This window comes from Stenella coeruleoalba (genome assembly GCF_951394435.1).
Source record: "Stenella coeruleoalba genome assembly, chromosome: X".
NCBI lineage: Eukaryota > Metazoa > Chordata > Mammalia > Artiodactyla > Delphinidae > Stenella > Stenella coeruleoalba.
Genome location: NC_137152.1, coordinates 82,258,254 through 82,275,953, shown reverse-complemented (window position 1 = coordinate 82,275,953; position 17,700 = coordinate 82,258,254). Strand labels below are relative to the sequence as shown.

Here is a 17,700-nt window from a genome sequence, read left to right as displayed (position 1 = left end):
AAGCAGCACCGCCCAAAGGAAGCTTCTTGTCCCCTCTGTTAGCCAGGGCTTTGAGGAGGAGAACCATTTCAGGACACATCAACAACACGCAGGGAACCTGGCTTTGGTGATGCAGGGGCTGAGGCTTGCTGGGAGGGGTCTGTAAATGTTGGGAGGGGGTGGTGGAATGAGTTGCCCAGATTCATGGAGTGGTTCAGTGTGCAGGGCTGTGTTCTTCCTTTCCTCCAAGGGGTGCCAGGGGCTTGGATGGAGGGCATGAATATGTCTCCTGATGGATGGACCAGCCATGGCCATGCCACGCCCCTCAGCATCTGCCCTCCCACCCCTTCGGGGATTCACGGAGGCCTCCACTGTCCCCTTCCTGGATCCCACAGAAGTACCAGGGATAGGGCAGAAAGGAGGTTCTGCCCTTCCTTGGCCAGAGGAAGCAACGGCCAAGCCTTTTCACTCGGCCAGGAATTTGAGCTTGGCATCCCAAGGAAGGGAGGGGGCCTGGAAGTAGGTTTCACAGCTGCTTCTCAGGAGAGAGAACAACACAAAGCAGGCACTCAGCAAGTAGCAACTGTTCCTGCTATAACTGTGCACTAACTTGTGCAGGGATGGGTTGCCCTGTGGCCCCCAAGGATGTGTAGACAAAACCTCAAGGATACTGACCTTCCTCTCTAAGAGGCCAGCAGGCGAGGAAAGACAACTTCATCGAGGGAAGGATTCCTCTGCATCAGGCACTGTGCTGCCTGCTTCACAGGTGCTGTCTCCTTTAGTCCTCCCAGCAGTCCTTCTTAATTCCACCCTCCACCCCATTCCCCTGCCCCAGCCCCGCCCCCAGCCCCTTCTGGAAGCTTATCCTGAACCCTGCAGCCCATCTCTTCCACTGCCTCCTGTGGGCACTGCTAGGCGGACATTCTTCAGGAGCAAACGCCCCAGTTAGTTAGCACTGATCATGTATTTTGGGCTTCCTCTTCACGCAGACTATAAACTCAAAGACAAGTACCATGTTCTCGTTTTTGCCAGCTAAAGCACACAGCTTTATTGGTGATACATAAAAATGCAGACTTGGTGGACGAGGCTGAGTCAGTACAACTCATAGAAGGGGAGTGTACATTTTTTGCTGAACAGGTTTACCATCCATAGGCTCGTGAAGAAAAGAGAGTAAATGAAAAAGAATTCAACCTACGCAGCAACCAATGCATTTTCGGCACAAGCTCCCATATGGGTCTGGTCTCCACAAGACGGTCCAGCTTAGACAGGGAGACCACCACAGGCAAGGCATCCCTTGTCAGGCTAGAAAATGTTGTCCTTTCACCACACAGCTGAAATGATCCCTTTACCACAGGAAGAAGGCCGCAAGGGAGCAATTTACAATGCGCACTGCCTGCAGACTGCAAAACCAAGAGGTTACTCAAAGCTCTGTGGGAACCCCTGCCTGGCCAACAAGAGAGTGGTCCTGGATTTAGCAAGTGTAACTTTCACCCAGAGATATGGCTACTGGCTAAGGCTGGATCTTCAATAGCACCCACTGCAGAGTCTTTGATTGAGAACACAAGTGTGTGGTTCACTGATCGGGTTTTGGTTCGGGGTGGATCAGTCCCATCCTGTTGGAGGGGGCCATTTAAGAGGCCGGGATTTCTGGGAGAAGCTGTCTGTTTGCGTTCCTGATAAAGAGGGACAAGAAGGAGAGCAACATCTGGGCTCCCAGCAACTCCCCCGCCAAGACTGGCTTTTCAGACAAACCCATCAAGGGTTTCACAACGTGCCCCTCAGCACATTCACTTCCCTCTGGTATCAAAGGAAACTTCAAGTCTGAAACGGACTTGGCAAGCATGTTATTAATAACTGTCATGATTATTAACAAATTTAATCCGGCCTGCTGCAGAAATGAGTTGCAGCAAAGTGACACAGTCTCCCGACACACTTCGTTGATGTACATCTTAATCTGGCCCTGATTTTCAACACTGGCTTTCAAGTTATCCAGGGCACAGAAAGCCTCAACAGCAGGGTCGGGAATAGGGATCGTGTTTCCAGCAATGGAGAGGCTGGCCAAATGACTATTGATATCGTGGCTAAATGAAAAACCAGTGTCCCTGGGCTGAGCTAACAACACTTTTCCCTGAATGAAAGGGCACTTGGAGAGGCCAAGAACACAACTGAAATTTTCAATATCTTAAGCATCACTAAAAAATAGTCCTCATTTTCATTAGTGAAAGAGTGATTTTTCTTCATTCAGACTATTTCCTCTTTGAGAGGCCCTAGGTTCCTACTGCCCATATCTCATGTCAACCTCATCCCCAGGACTTGGCTTTTCCTGGATCTTTGAGTAAAGACCAGACCCCTTACCCATCCTTATCCATATGAAGTTCCCTACAATTCTGGTTGTTTCTCACTGTGGTTATATCCTCTTCTGATTATTGGATGAACACTGTAGCAACTTCTAGCCCTGACCTCCAGAACTGCTTTCACTAAATCAGCATTTCGAGCATACTCTATAACTGTGAGAAGTCACAGGAGGTTCTCACTCTTTTAAAAGCTATCTAATTGTAGTGTTCTAGGTAGGAGACTGTTAGACGTTCTTTTCCTGGACACAAATTGCACTAACTGCCATCTGACCGGAAACTAGTGGAAATGCAAATACATAGAGCTTTCATATGAGTTTCCATAGATATACATGTCAATACTCAGGATACAAGGGTATCAGTATCTCTCTTTCCTGAGTTAGGCTCTTAACTTTCAAACGTTTCTCCTCTGGTATTTATCTCCTTTAAGCTCATTCCCACTGTTTCCTCAGAGGTACAGCATTTAACTTTTCCAGCACCCAAGTAAGAGGAGAGGAGAACAAAGACAAGGAGAGGTAGCTGAGTTGCCTCTAGACCCTGCATTTTGACTCCAACCTCCCTCCCCATCCCTATCTCCAAGAGATAACAATGTGTAGAGCAATTTCGTTCTTCCTTTGCCTAGATTTATGTCTACTTGTAGACACAGAAGAAAGAATGGAGACTGGTAGATGTACAGGCACATATGTGTCCTCTCTCCAGAGTGAGAAGTCTGGCTTTCAAATGTCTCCCATTTAGGTCTTAGGCACAGCCCCTACCCTGCCCTCCAGACCCTTTCATCACCCCATCCTTCCCCCACAAATGCCCACCTTTTCCATTGCTCTGCGCCCCAGTCACTCTCTTGACCTCGGTTTCTTCCATCAAATGGCCACTTTTCTGTTCTACCCGTCACTTCTGCTCTATAAACACTGCTTCCCCAGAGCATAAAAGGATTGGGGTTAAGTAATGCTTTTCTGAAGGCAGGATAGTGAAAGAACAGGTTCTGGTTTGGGGCCTGCCTCTACCGCCACCTTGTGACCGGCCCAGGCCCCACGTTTCCTTGAAAGAACTCACTTCAGTTTCTACTAAATATCCTGTATGTAATGGGTTTCCTCTTCCTTTCCTTTGGGTTGTGCTGCCCCCTACAGACAGACAAGCTAACCAACAGATAAAGGTCTGTGAACATTTAGTGCAGGGTGTTAGGCCACAGTTCCTACCTTTTACTGATTCAAGACTGTCAAACGGTCCCCACCTCTCACTCCCAGATCCCAGCATCAGCTCTCCCCCCGACCTCATGCACCATTTAGAGAACTAAAATGAGCTGGTGGATAGCCGGAGGGTGTGGGGAAAGCTGACTCTGCCCCTTCAGGTCTCTGCTACCTAACTCCACCGCGACCCCAAGACTCCCCAGGCAATGCTCACTCTCACACCAACCTGAACACAATCAGAGAAGTCTCTTCCTTCTTCACTTGGCTACAAACACATCTCCCTGATATCAACAGGAAGCTGATGGCCGGACCAAAAAGACCACCTCTCCACAATTCTTGGTCAACTGAGATACGTCACCAATGAGCCATGGTCTCCAAGTTTCTCTCCTACCAGTAGTGATGCAAGAGTATGCCCGCCCCTCTCCTTTCCCCCGCAGCACACCAGACCTGTCACTCATTTTTTCTTTGCCAATCCTAGAGACCAAAAGATAAGGCATTTCCATTTTGTTGAAATTTGCCTTTCTCTAATTTCCAAGGAAGGAACCTATCTTCTCCTGGAGCAACTATTTCAGTTTATACTTCTTTATCTTCTCTTAGAATATAGGGCAACAGCCCATCTCTTCACTTCCCCTCCACTCAGCCGCTAATATCCATTATCTTTCTTGGACCCATGAGAAAGCACATTGCATGAAATAAGACATAGAGCAAGAGATAATTTAGATATTTATTGCCTCTGCTCATTTTCTTGGAAATACTGGCTTTTTATAAAGATTTGTACATGCTTTTATATGTATAAGGAGTGATGTTTGCCAAAATGTCACCACTGATTATTTCTGAGACATATATTTAAGGCATAATACATTCTAGGTATAGTGCCAACTGCTAAGGTCAATGGGACATGGAGATGAACAGACTTGTCTCTTAGTAAAGACCACCTGGTTTCTCAGACAGACCCCCACAAGGCAACATTTACCTTGCTGAGTTCACACACTCCAGAATCTAGATCTTAATTTTGTCTTCAGACTAAAAATATGCACAACTGGTGACCTTATGCACAACACAAATGCATACATATGTTCACCAAAAGACAAGAATAACAATATGCATAGTAGCACTGTTCATATTATCCCCAACTGGAAACAACTCAAATATCCATTAACAGTAGAATGGATAAATAAAATACAGTATATTCATAAATGTGGAGTATATTCATAAATGGCAATGAATACTATATATGCAACAGTATGGATTAATCTCACAATGTTAGCTAAAATAAAAAAGATACAAAAGAATACATACTGTGTGACTTCCTTTACAGAAAGTTTAAAAAAAACACATAAGACTAATCCATGGTTTTAGAAGTCAGAATAGTGGTTACCCTTGGGATGCACTATTGACTAGATGGGCACATGGGGGAAGCTTCCAATGTACTGTTCATGTTTTGTTCCTTACTCACTTTGTGAAAATTTATTGAGCTGAACACTTAGGATTTGTTCACTATTCTGTGTATATGGTATACTTCTACAAAAATTTACCAAAAGTTCTCAATAACGAGTTAGGGAAATGGAAGATGAGTAAATGAAACCAATCCTCCTGCTGATCTGGAGAAGCTGGACAGAACATAGATTTTCATTTCCCTGAAGGCACTAGAGGGCTAACAAAATGGTGAAGAATACCTGGTTCAGAATAGGAGTGGGAAAAGTTGAGCTTAATATTACGGCCACTTTTCCCAATGGCACATATGCAGTTATTGAAGGAACTACTGGGAGGCTATGTAGAATTTTGGGTAGCCTTGGGGGACTAGGGAGACAGGTACTGGAATCCAAATCTTGCCAAGAGGTATACCTGGTAAACCCTAAAATCTTTGGATTGTGATACTGAAAGAGCTGCACCTCAGAGTCAGAGTGAAGGAGACATAGACAGGCTTTTTTTATTTTTTAACATCTTTATTAGAGTATAATTGCTTTACAATGGTGTGTTAGTTTCTGCTTTCTAACAAAGTGAATCAGTTATACATATACATATATCCCCATATCTCTTCCCTCTTGCGTCTTCCTCCCTCCCACCCTCCCTATCCCACCCCTCTAGGTAGTCACAAAGCACCGAGCTGATTTCCCTGTGCTATGCGGCTGCTTCCCACTAGCTATCTACCTTATGTTTGGTAGTGTATATATGTCCATGCCACTCTCTCACTTTGTCCCAGCTTACCCTTCCCCCTTCCCGTGTCCTCAAGTCCATTCTCTAGTAGGTCTGCATCTTTATTCCCGTCTTGCCCCTAGGTTCTTCATGACCATAGGGTCTGTCATACAGAGTGAAGTAAGTCAGAAAGACAAAAACAAATACCATAAGCTAACACATATATATGGAATCTAAAACAAAAAAAAAGGTCATGTGGACAGGCTTTTACAAGGACTTCAGTTTAACTTTAAGTAATCCCAACCATTGGAAATTGGATTAAGGTAATTCCAGAGTGCTAATGCCTCTAGGTGCCTTGCAGAGACAAATACAAATTTTCTTCAGAGAGAAACAATATCGGCCTCAAATTTTTTCTGAAGTTTCGTAAAATACTATATCTAGCACACAATAGAAAACAACCAAGTACACAAGAAGACAAGACAAAATTAACAAAAGTCATCAGAAATGACACACAATAGAAAAAGACACATCAGGGCTTCAGATATTAGAGTTATCAGATATATCAGACATAGATTTAAAATAAATATGCTTACTATGCTTAAGGAGATAAAGGACAATATAGAGAATTGCTGCAGATAAATGGAAACTATTAAAAAGTATAAAACAAATTCTAGACCTGAAAAATAGAATAATCTCAATTAAGAACTGAATGGAAGGATTTAACAGCAGAGTACATACAGGTGAAAAGAAAATTATTGAACAGGAAGGTAGGTTGGAAGAAACTATCCAGAAAAAATGCCAGAGTCACAAAAGGATGAAAACATTGAGTAGCTAAGAGACAGAGAATACAGAAAGATTTCAAGTAACGTATGTATACTTGAAATCCAGGAAGAGAAGAGAATGAATAGAGGAGAGAATGAATGAGGCAGAAGTAATATCTGAGGAAATAATGGTTGACAATTTTCTGAAACTTTCCAAAATGTCAAGCTACATATTCAAGAAGCCATTCAAATCTCAAGTAGGATAAAATTTAGGATTAGAAGATGTGGTATATATCATGATTTCATATATACTTATTTTGTATATTACCACTGAACTCTCTTATAGTTCTTATAGTTTTATATCTTTTTCGGTAACTAATTATGAAATATGCAATATGTGGCATAAATGTTGCAAGTACTTTCTCCAGGGTCAGTGTCAGAAATCATTAATTGGTCATCTGATCGAGGCTAGGTGCAATAAATCCTTCTCAAGCTGCACTCTGTTGGGAGACAATTCTCTGTGGCTTTGTCATGTGCCTGCACATATTCTGAGTAAGGCACTCACTGCCCATTGTTCTGAACTATCTTTTCAAGGTTGTATAGCAAACAGCCTTGGAAGATAGAGATAGTGTCTCCTTCATGAGCAAAGGTAAGATTTGCTAGTAAGGATAAAAGACTCAGATTCTTTAAGCTCAGAGTTCTTCTGTGACACATCTCATTGTGTGTGTTGGTGTCATCTGGCTCTCTTCATATCACCAGCTGGGAAATGGGATCCAGGAACTGGTGTAAAAATGCTGATACTCTGGCTACTGCTATTGATGTGAGTAATAAATTGTCTTTCATCTCTGAAAAAAAAAGATGTGGTATATAAAGCAAAAAATGGACAGAACTATAAGAAAGAATAGAGGTGCCCAATCATAGTGGGAGATTTTAAAATATCTTTTTTTGTAGATGACAGAATAAGTATATAAAAATAGCAGAAATATAGAAGATTTGAACATGATTAGCAAATATGATTCAATTAGTTCAATCCCTAATTGGTATAAAACTACACTCAACAATCACAAAAGTTTCATTCAAAAAAACATATGGAACATATACAAGGTATACCTCATTTTATTGTACTTCCCTTTATTGCACTTCGCAGATACTACATATTTTACAAATTGAAGGTTTGTAGCAACCCTGCGTCAAGTCTATCGGTACAATTTTTCCAATAGCATTTGCTCACTACATGTCTCTGTGTCACATTTTGGTAATTCTCACAATATTTCGAAGTTTTTCATTATCATTATATTTGTTATGGTGATCTGTGATCAGTGATCTTTGATGTTATTATTGCAAAAAGAGTACAACTCGCTGAAAGCTCAGATGACAGAATTTTTTAGCAATAAAGTATTTTAAATTAAGGTATGTACATTATTTTTTAGACATAATTCTATTGCACACTTAATAGACTACGATACTGTAAGCATAACTTTTATAGGCACTGGGAAACTAAAATATTCATGTGATTCACTTAATTTTGATATTCACTTTGTTGTGGTGATCTGGAACTGAACCCACAATATATCTGAGGTATGTCTGTATCAAAATTGATCATATACTGGGACATAAAGCAAGTTTTAACAAATTTCAAAAGATTGAAATCATACGGTGTGTGTTCCCTAACCATGGTGCAATAAACTAAAAATCAATCATAAAAATATAACCAATAATCTGCATATTTTTTGGAATTAGGAAATACATTTTTAAATAACCCATGGGTCAAAGAAGAAATCAGAATTAAAATTTGAAAATATTTTGCATGGGATGGTAATAAAAATATTACATTCAAAGTTATAGAGGATAGTTTGCTTCTGGCTATGACAGCCTACTAATAGAAGACCAATCCTCTCACTTAGAAGGACAAGAAAAGCTGAAAAATCAATTGTTATTACATTTAAACAAGTTAAATTGTTTAAAGACATTGGAGAGGGACTTCCCTGGTGGTGCAGCGGTTAAGAATCCGCCTGCAAATGCAGGGGACATGGGTTTGATCCCTGGTCCGGGAAGATCCCACATGCCGCAGGGCAACTAAGCCTGTGCACCACAACTACCGAGCCCGTGCTCTAGAGCCTGTGAGCCACAACTACTGAAGCCCACCCGCTCCAGGTCCCGCGTGCCACGACTACTGAGACAACGTGTTGGAAGCACTGAAGCCCATGCACCTAGAGCCCACATACCGCAACGAAGAATAGCCCCTGCTCACCACAACTAGAGAAAGCCTGTGCACAGCAATGAAGACCTAACGCAACCAAAAAAAAAAAAGACATTGGAGAGCTGTGAAAGCAGCCAGGATTTGAAGTACCAAAATCGTGGAGAGAAGGGAAACTTAAAGAGGTGAAACACATTTGACACCAATTTTCCTCTTGAAGCATTTGTCAATTCATTATCAACATGGGTGGAGAGACTGAAAAATAAGCTGCTAAGAGTCAAAAAAACCTTAGTAGAACTTTCAGCAGTTACACAGAGTTAAGGATTCAAAATCTAGAACTTAGGGCTACCTACACATCCAGGATTTGATGGGCTAAGATCTTGGAGAAAGGAAATTACAAAGAAATGAAACTGATTTTCTCTTTGAGGCATTCACCAATTCTTAAATGGGTGTAGAGCTAGAAGCAAAGAAACCAAGTAGAAAAAGGCGATTAAGAGGCTAGGAAGATAAACTGAGCTTTTGGCAGCTTCATAGTGCAGGGAAGATAAAAGTTGGAGTTTGTAGATTTCCAAGATTGGGGGAACTAATAAATTCCCTAGGCTGTCAGTTAGAACCCCTGAAGGATTACACCCTAGGAATAAGGGTGAACTAGAAATAGAATAGGTCTGACAAAGATTGAAATCCAAACTCAAATTAGTTCAATTCTTGATTAGCTTAAGGTAATTTACTCTTATACTGCTTTGCCAAAGCCAAAGCAAATCTTCTACAAATCAAGACAAAGTCATCTACATTTTCTAGAATTTTTCATTCATAATATTTAGCACTCAAACAAAAGCATACCAAGAGATATGACAAACAGAATTTTTTTAAAGGAGGAAAAGAAATGAACAATAGAAATGAACCTATAGAAGATTAAGCTATTAGAGGTATCAGACATAAACTTTAAAAGAATTGTGATTGATATGTTCAAGAAAACAGAAAACAAGATAGATGTTTTCACCCAATAACTGAAATGTGGGGGGAAAAGAATCAAATGGAAATTCTCAAAGTAAAAATGTAATAGTGACCTTCAGCTTCAGCTCCAACATATGAAGAGTTGAAAGTCCTCATTGCCCTCCTTACAATAAGAAAAATGTTGAACAAATAGAAAATCAACAACTTCTCTAAGATTGATCAGAGAATTGAGGTCACAGGGCAAAACAACACCCCCAAAGTCTGGAGATATAGGAAGAATCACAGCTAAGATGAGACTACTTGAAGCAGTAACTGGTCAGAATACCTTCAATGGTCATTTTGAATTGCTAGAGGCTGGATGTAGACTAGCTTAAGAGTTAAAAATCTATGGGCAGGGTCACTTTCGAGGGGATCATCACATTTTCACTATTTTCTTCCCTGATGGAAGCCAACAGGTTCTCACAATGAAGATCAGAGAAAATTTCCCTCATATTTCTGTCAGGGGGAGGGGAAAATAACCATTTTGAATTATGCCCAGGGGAAAAATAAACATTTTGAAATACATCCAAAATGTTCTCCATAACAAAGGCTACCCTGAAAGGGAAACTACATTACCAGGGCCTTATCTGACCTGGGGGAAGGACAACTGGCTGGTTCCAGCTCCATCTAGACTTCCTGTCTCATGTAAAGGGAGAAAAAAAAACACCATTAATCAACCGGATCTAATTAACATTGGTAGAATATTTAATCCAACAACAGCAAAAAATACACATACTTCTTAGGCTCACATAAAATATTAACCAAGACAGACCACATTTTAGGCCATAAAACACACTTAACAAGTTTAAAAGAGTAGAAAGCATACAAAGTATTCTCTCAGACCACATGGAATTAAACTAGAAATCAATAACAGAAAGATAGCTGCAAAATCTCTAAATATTTGAAGATTAAACAACACACTCTTAAAACATGTGTCAAAGAAGAAGTCACAAAAGAAATTTTTAAATATTTTGATATAAATGAAAATCAAAATATTGATACAACTTATCAAAAATTATGGTATCCAGTGAAAACAGTGCTAAATTTATGGAAATTAATGCATACACAAATTTCCCCTGCTTTTTGAAAGTTTGCTTCATGCTACTTGCTTTTTTACAAAAGACCTACATTAGTACCTGTTTTCACAAACTGAAAGAAATCCAAAGGCAATTTTTGCTTTTATGGAAAAAGATGAAAAGAGAAAATAGCATTCAGCCTTTGTTTTGCAGCAAGCCAAGCTATTATGGAAGCAGCATGTACCCCAAGGAGTGAGAGTAGCATTCACTGCCAAGCTCCTTCCCTGTGAGCTACACTCATCATCTCAGCATCAAGGTGCCATAGCTTTGAACTGTGTCTGTGAGCATCTGTGCTTTATCTCAGTTTATTTTGTGCATCCATTAACAATATTTGTCCTAAGGTAATTGCTTCTTCACTTTAAGCCATTTTGGCTTGTGAACACTCTACTTTTGGACAGCAGTGGAAACCTGTATTAGAAAATAAGAAAGAGGGGAGGTGTGGCCAAGATAGTGGAGGAGTAAGCCCCTGAACTCACCTCCTTTCATGGGAACATCAAAATTACAACTATTTACAGAGCAACTATCTATGGGAATGACCTGAAGACTAGCAGAAAACATCTTCCACAACTGAAGCTATAAAGAAGGAACCACAATGAGATGGGTAGGAGGGGCAGACACACAATATATCCAAGACTCACATCCTTGGGTAAGTGACCCACAAGTGGGAGGATAAACACAATCACAGAGGTTCTCCCCAAAAAGCAAAGGATCTGAGCCCCATATTGGGCTCCCCAGCCTGGGGGTCCTGCACCAGGGAGACAAACCTCCAGAATGTCTGACTTTGAAGGCCAGTGGAGCTTGCAAACAGAAGAGCCTGAGGGGTATAGGAAACAAAGATTCTGCTCTTAAAGCTCGTGCAGCTGTTTTGGGAGTTTCCTCGTTAGCATCAGTGTCCTTGTAGTAGAAAGAACTCCCACATGCCACAGAGCAGCTAAGCCCGTGTGCCACAACTACTTGAACCTGTGCTCTAGAGCCCACGCACCACAACTACTGAGCCCACGCACCACAACTACTGAAACCTGCACACCCTAGAGCCTATGCTCCACAAGAGAAGCCACCGCAAACGAGAAGCGCACACACTGCAACAAAGAGTAGCCCCTACTCATCGCAACTAGAGAAAGCCTGTGCATAGCAATGAAGACCCAACATGGCCAAAATTTTTAAAAAGTACACTAGAAGGAATCAACAGTAGATTAGATGATACAGAGGAATGGATCAGTGAACTGGAAGACAGTGTAGTGGAAATCACACAAGCTGAACAGAAAAAACAAAAAAGAATTTTAAAAAATGAGGATAGTTTAGGAGACCTCTGGAATGACATTAAGCTACCATTTGCATTATAGAGATCCCAGGAGAAGAGACAGAGAAAGGGGCAGCGAACTTATTTGAAGAAATAATAGCTGGAAACTTCCCTAACCCAGGGAAGGACACAGACATTTCCTCTAGTATCAGGAACAAGACAAGGATGCTCACTCTCACCACTTTTATTCAACATACTATTGGAAGTCCTAGCCACAGCAGTCAGACAACAAAAAGAAATAAAAGGCATCCAAATTGGAAAGGAAGAAGTAAAACTGTCACTGTTTGCAGATGACATGATACTATTTATAGAAAATCTTAAAGATGCCACCAAAAAACTATTAGAACTAATAAATTCAGTAAGGTTTCAGGATACAAAATTAATATACAGAAATCTGTAGAATTTCTATACACTATCAACAAACTATCAGAAATAAAAATTATGAAAACATTTACAACTGCATAAGAAAAGAATAAAAAACCTAGGAATAAACCTAAGCAAGAAAGTAAAAGACTGGTACTAAGAAAACTATAAAACATTGATAAAAGAAATTGAAGACAACACAAACAAAGGGAAAGATATACCATGCTCATGGATTGGAAGGATTAATATTGTTAAAATGGCCAATCTACAAATTCAAATGGAATCCTATCAAAACACCAATGGCATTTTTCAAAAAACTAGAACAAATAATTCTAAAATTTATATGGAAATACAAAAGACCTGAAATAGCCAAAACAACTTTGAGAAAAAAAGAACAAAGCTGGACATATCACATTCCCTGATTTCAAATTATACTACAAAGCTACAATACTCAAAACAGTATAGTACTGGCACAAAAACAGAAACATAGATCAATGGAACAGAATAGAGAGCACAGAAATAAATCTACACTTACAAGGTCAATTAATCTATGACAAAAGGGGCAAAAATATACAATGGGGAAAAGACAGTCTCTTCAATAAATTGTGTTGGGAAAACTGGACAACTACATGCAAAATAATTAACTGTACTACTTTCTCATACCATATACAAAAGTAAACTCAAAATGGATTAAAGATTTAAATATAAGACCTAAAACCATAAAACTCCTAGAAGAAAACATAGACAGTATGCTCTTTGAATCAGTCTTAGCAATATTTTTTTTGATATGTCTCCTCAGGCAAAGATGATAAAAACAAAAATAGACAAACGGGATTACTTCAAAGTAAAAAGCTTTGCACAGTGAAGGAAAATATCAACAAAAGAAAAAGGCAGCCTACTGAATGGGAGAAGATATTTGCAAATGATATATTCGATAAGGGGTTAATATCCAAATATGCAGATAATTCATACAAATCAATAACAATAAAACAAACAACTCAATTAAAAGATGGGCAGACAACCTGAAAAGACATTTTTCCAAGGAAGACGTACAGACAGCAGACAGACACTTGAAGTGATGCTCAACATCACTGATCATCAGGGAAATGCAAATTAAAATCACAATGAGATACCACCTTACACCTGTTGGAATAGCCATTATCAAAAAACACCAAAACAAAACAAAAAAAGAAAAAAAAATAACAAGTGTTGGTAAGGATGTAGAGAAAAGGGAACCTTCATTTACTGTTGGTGGGAATGTAGATTGGTGTAGCTACTGTGGAAAACAGTATGGAGACTCCTCACAAATTTAAAAGTAGGACTACCATGATCCAGCAATTCCACTTTTGGATATTTTTCCAAAGAAAACAAAAACACTAATTCAAAAAGATATATGCACCCTTATGTTCACTGCAGGTATTATTTACAAGATAATATGGATAATATACCAAGATATGGAAGCAACCTAAGTGTCCATTGATGGGTGACTGAATAAAGAAATTGGGGTATACATATATACCATTGTGTTAGGTTCAGGAATACAGCAAAGTGATTCGGATACACACAATGAAATACTACTCAGCCATAAGAAAGAATAAAATCTTGCCATTGTGACAGCATGGATGGACCTTGAGCGTATTATGCTAAGTGAAGTAAGTCAGACAGAGAAAGACAAATATTATATGACATCACTTATATGTGGAATCTTAAAAAAAGTACAAATGAACTTATTTACAAAACAGAAACAGACTCACAGATATAGAAAACAAGCTTATGGTTACCAAAGTTGAAGGGGGGAGGGATAAATTAGGAATATAGGATTAACAGATATACACTACCATATACAAAATAGGTAAACAACAAGGATTTACTGTTGCACAGGGAACAATATTCAATATCTTGTAATAACCTATAATGGAAAAGACTCGAAAAAAAATATAATATCCAAATCACTTTGCTGTACACCTGAAACTAACACAGTATTGTAAATTAACTGTACTTCAATTAAAAAAAATTTATTTTTTAAAATATTTATTTATTTGATTGAACCTGGTCTTAGTTGCAGAAGGTGAGCTCCTTAGTTGCAGCACGTGGGCTCCTTAGTTGTGGCAGGTGGGTTCCTTAGTTATGGTAGGTTGGCTCCTTAGTTGCGGCAGGAGGACTCCTTAGTTGTGGCACGCAAACTCTTAGTTGTGGCATGCATGTGGGATCTAGTTCCCTGGTCAGGGATCAAATCTGAGGCCCCTGCATTGGGAGCACAGAGTCATATCCACTGTGCCAGTCCCCAATAAAAAAAATGTTTAAAAACTTTTATCTATCCAGAAATAAAAAGAAACTTCCCTAATTTGATTAAAAACTATCTACAAAAATAAAGGAACAAACATCACAGTTAATGTTGAAATATCAGGAGATTCCACCTGAGATATGTAATAAGAAAAGGATGGCCACTGTCATCACTTTTATTCATCACCATGATGGGGATGCTAGACTTTGCAAAAAGGGAAGAAAAAGAAAAAGTACAAGAATTGAAAAGGAAGAAAGACAATTTGCATACAAAATTATTGTGTATGTAGAAAATCCAAAAGAATCTATAAATAAACTATTAAAATTAATAAATGATTTAACAAGATCACACAATACAATGTCTCTCTCTCTCTCTCTCTCTCTCTCTCTCTCTCTCTCTCTATATATATATATATATATATATATATATATTTTTTTTTTTTTTTTTTTTTTTTCGGTACGCGGGCCTCTCACCGCTGTGGCCTCTCCCGTCGCAAAGCACAGGCTCCGGACGCGCAGGCCCAGCGGCCATGGCTCACGGGCCCAGCCGCTTCGTGGCACGCGGGATCCTCCCGGACCGGGGCACGAACCCACGTCCCCTGCATCGGCAGGCAGACTCTCAACCACTGCGACACCAGGGAAGGCCCTGTCAATATATTATTAATAATCAGCTCTATTCCTATAACAGCAGCAAGAAATTAGAAATGAAATTTTAAGAACAAAGTCACAAAAATCCCCAAGTCCTAGAAATAATTCTAACAAAATATGTGCAAGTCTGAAGATGAAAATTCAGACATTACTGAAAGAAATTAAAGAAGACATAATTAAAGGACAAAATATACCATCTTAATGTATTGGAGAACTCAATATTGTAAAAATGTTAATTCCTTCCAAATTGATCTATAGATTCATTGCAATCACAATTAAAATCCAAACAGGTGATGTGTCTGTCTGTGTCTGTATCTGTGTGTGCATAAATTGGCAAGCTTGTTTTTTAAATCTATATGGAAAAACAAAGTGCCAAGAATATCGAAGACAATTCCAAAAAAAAACAATAAAGAGGATTTATACTACCAAGTATTAAGATGTATCATAGAGTTTATTTTTATAACTTAGAGGTAAGGAAAACTTTCCTCAGGATGAACAAAAGTCCAGAAGCCATAAAGGGAAAATATGAAAAACTTGATCACCTATAGGTGATCACTATAAAGGGGAAAAAAAACATGAATGACGCTAAATGAATTAGATATCCATCTACTTTGAGAGCACTAATTTCTACCTAAGTCAGCTTGCCCTGATTCCCTGAGCACAAAATAAACAACCTTCTGATGATAATTTGGTTTCTGCTGCACATTGATCTTAAGGACAGAATGTTCTGAGCAGCCAACACTAAGAATCTGATCTATTTCGTAATTACATTTCTTATAGTAACATAGACTGTCATTCTGTTTTATTTTCAAAAAGAAATTCCACCCCATTTAACAACATGTTATGTCCATGTGCAAACTTAGAAAAATGCTCAATAAACAGAAGGCTCTAATGCCCAAACAAAGATGCTTGTATTACACTTACTCTTTCACTTTTTAAAATGTAAATGGTCAACAGGGCCAAAAAGTTACACTTAGCCCACTGCCAGTGCTGGATTGAATTCCATTGGCATGAACCTGTTAGGATAAAATTACCCATCCAATAAGGCTTCTTTCCCACCCCCTACCTTCTCCCTCCACTCAGGCTTACCCCCAAACCTAACATTGCCCAAGCCCTTAACACAAGGCCTGAGAGGGACCCAATGGAGAGGGGAAAGCATGGAGATACACATCTCTGAAAGTAAATATGTGTTGACCTGCTTGACACCACACCTCAGGGCAGAGCAAACCAGGGGTCATTACCCTAGTCTTCGGCACCCCGAGATGGCAGCACGATAGTTCTGGTTTAAAGGCAAGGAAGAGCCACAGTTTAAACAGAGAAATCAGAATAAAACGTTCAACCTGGGATGTGATGTAAAATGAATGTAAAAAGATAGCATTGAAAATAGTCATAATCACTCTTCAAAAAAAACATTCTCAAGGGAATTTAGCAGAGAAATTAACCAAACAGAGGCATAAACACAAAATTTGCCTGAACCACATCAATTTGCTAAACCTACACTTAGAATCCCTTTTGAAACAAGGCAAGTAAAATATGAATTTAAAAATAGAAAACCAGTTTCCTGAGCCTTGAAATATTATGCTTTGGGTGACAATTTATAAGAGAGTTATACTCCATCTTTGTAAACTTCCCTTTGAACACATTTGACTGGGATAGACCCACTTAAATTCCTAAAACAATTAGATGAGAGAAAAACCAAAATAGCAAAATATCCTCTGAGTTTCTAATTTCCTCAGTTACCCAGAAGTTGTCATCCTCTCTAAAGAGAGGACACTGCCCCCTCCCTGCCCCGATGAGCTGCCACAATCACAGAACTGTGCCCTTCCCAAAATGTTTGAGAGTGGCAGCCTCCGATGTGAAAGCATGAGGACATCTGCGTGTGGCTGGGCCAGCCCTGTGGCCTCCCTGGACCAGGCAGTCACATATCTGTCTCACACAGCACTTACCAAAGTCTGGGTGATTCTGTGCCAAACAATACCAGGTGTGGGACATCAAAATTGCATGCAGTGCACATAGTGCTGTGCCACGTTAAGACTGGTGCCTTCTCAGTCTCTGTTCAACAAAGGTCCAAAAAATCTTGGCATCCAGCCACACCCAGGTCACCGTATTACCACAGCAATGACAAATATTATTCTGTATCAAATGCCCACCGGTGCATCACCTGGTGTCATGGGAATTAAGCGGTCATCCACAAAAGACACAGAAGCACAGAGACTACTGCCAATGGTCTCTCAGAAGGAGGAAAGGAAAAGACAAGTCCGAGGGAGGGAGAGGGAAGAATGGGAAGGGATGAGAAAAGAGACCTGCAGGAGCAGATGGACACTGGTCAGACCTGTGCCCCTGCTGCACGGTGGCTTTTTATTATGCAAATTGACCTCATTTTTCACCGCATGTAGAAAAGTCACTCAGCACCCCAAGTTCAAGATATC

The 17,700-nt window shown here is 39.8% G+C and overlaps 1 protein-coding gene across 1 annotated transcript; it reads right to left on the bottom strand.

The window, feature by feature from the left end:
- Positions 1-1,059: 1,059 nt before the first annotated feature.
- Positions 1,060-2,338, bottom strand: LOC307180619 (protein ARMCX6-like; the record flags this gene model as incomplete). Its single annotated transcript, XM_079910991.1, has 2 exons — positions 1,060-2,160; positions 2,335-2,338. 2 exons carry the CDS (start codon positions 2,336-2,338, stop codon positions 1,610-1,612), a joined length of 555 nt encoding a protein of 184 aa, XP_079767117.1. The 3' UTR covers positions 1,060-1,609.
- Between the last annotated feature and the right edge of the window lie 15,362 nt (positions 2,339-17,700).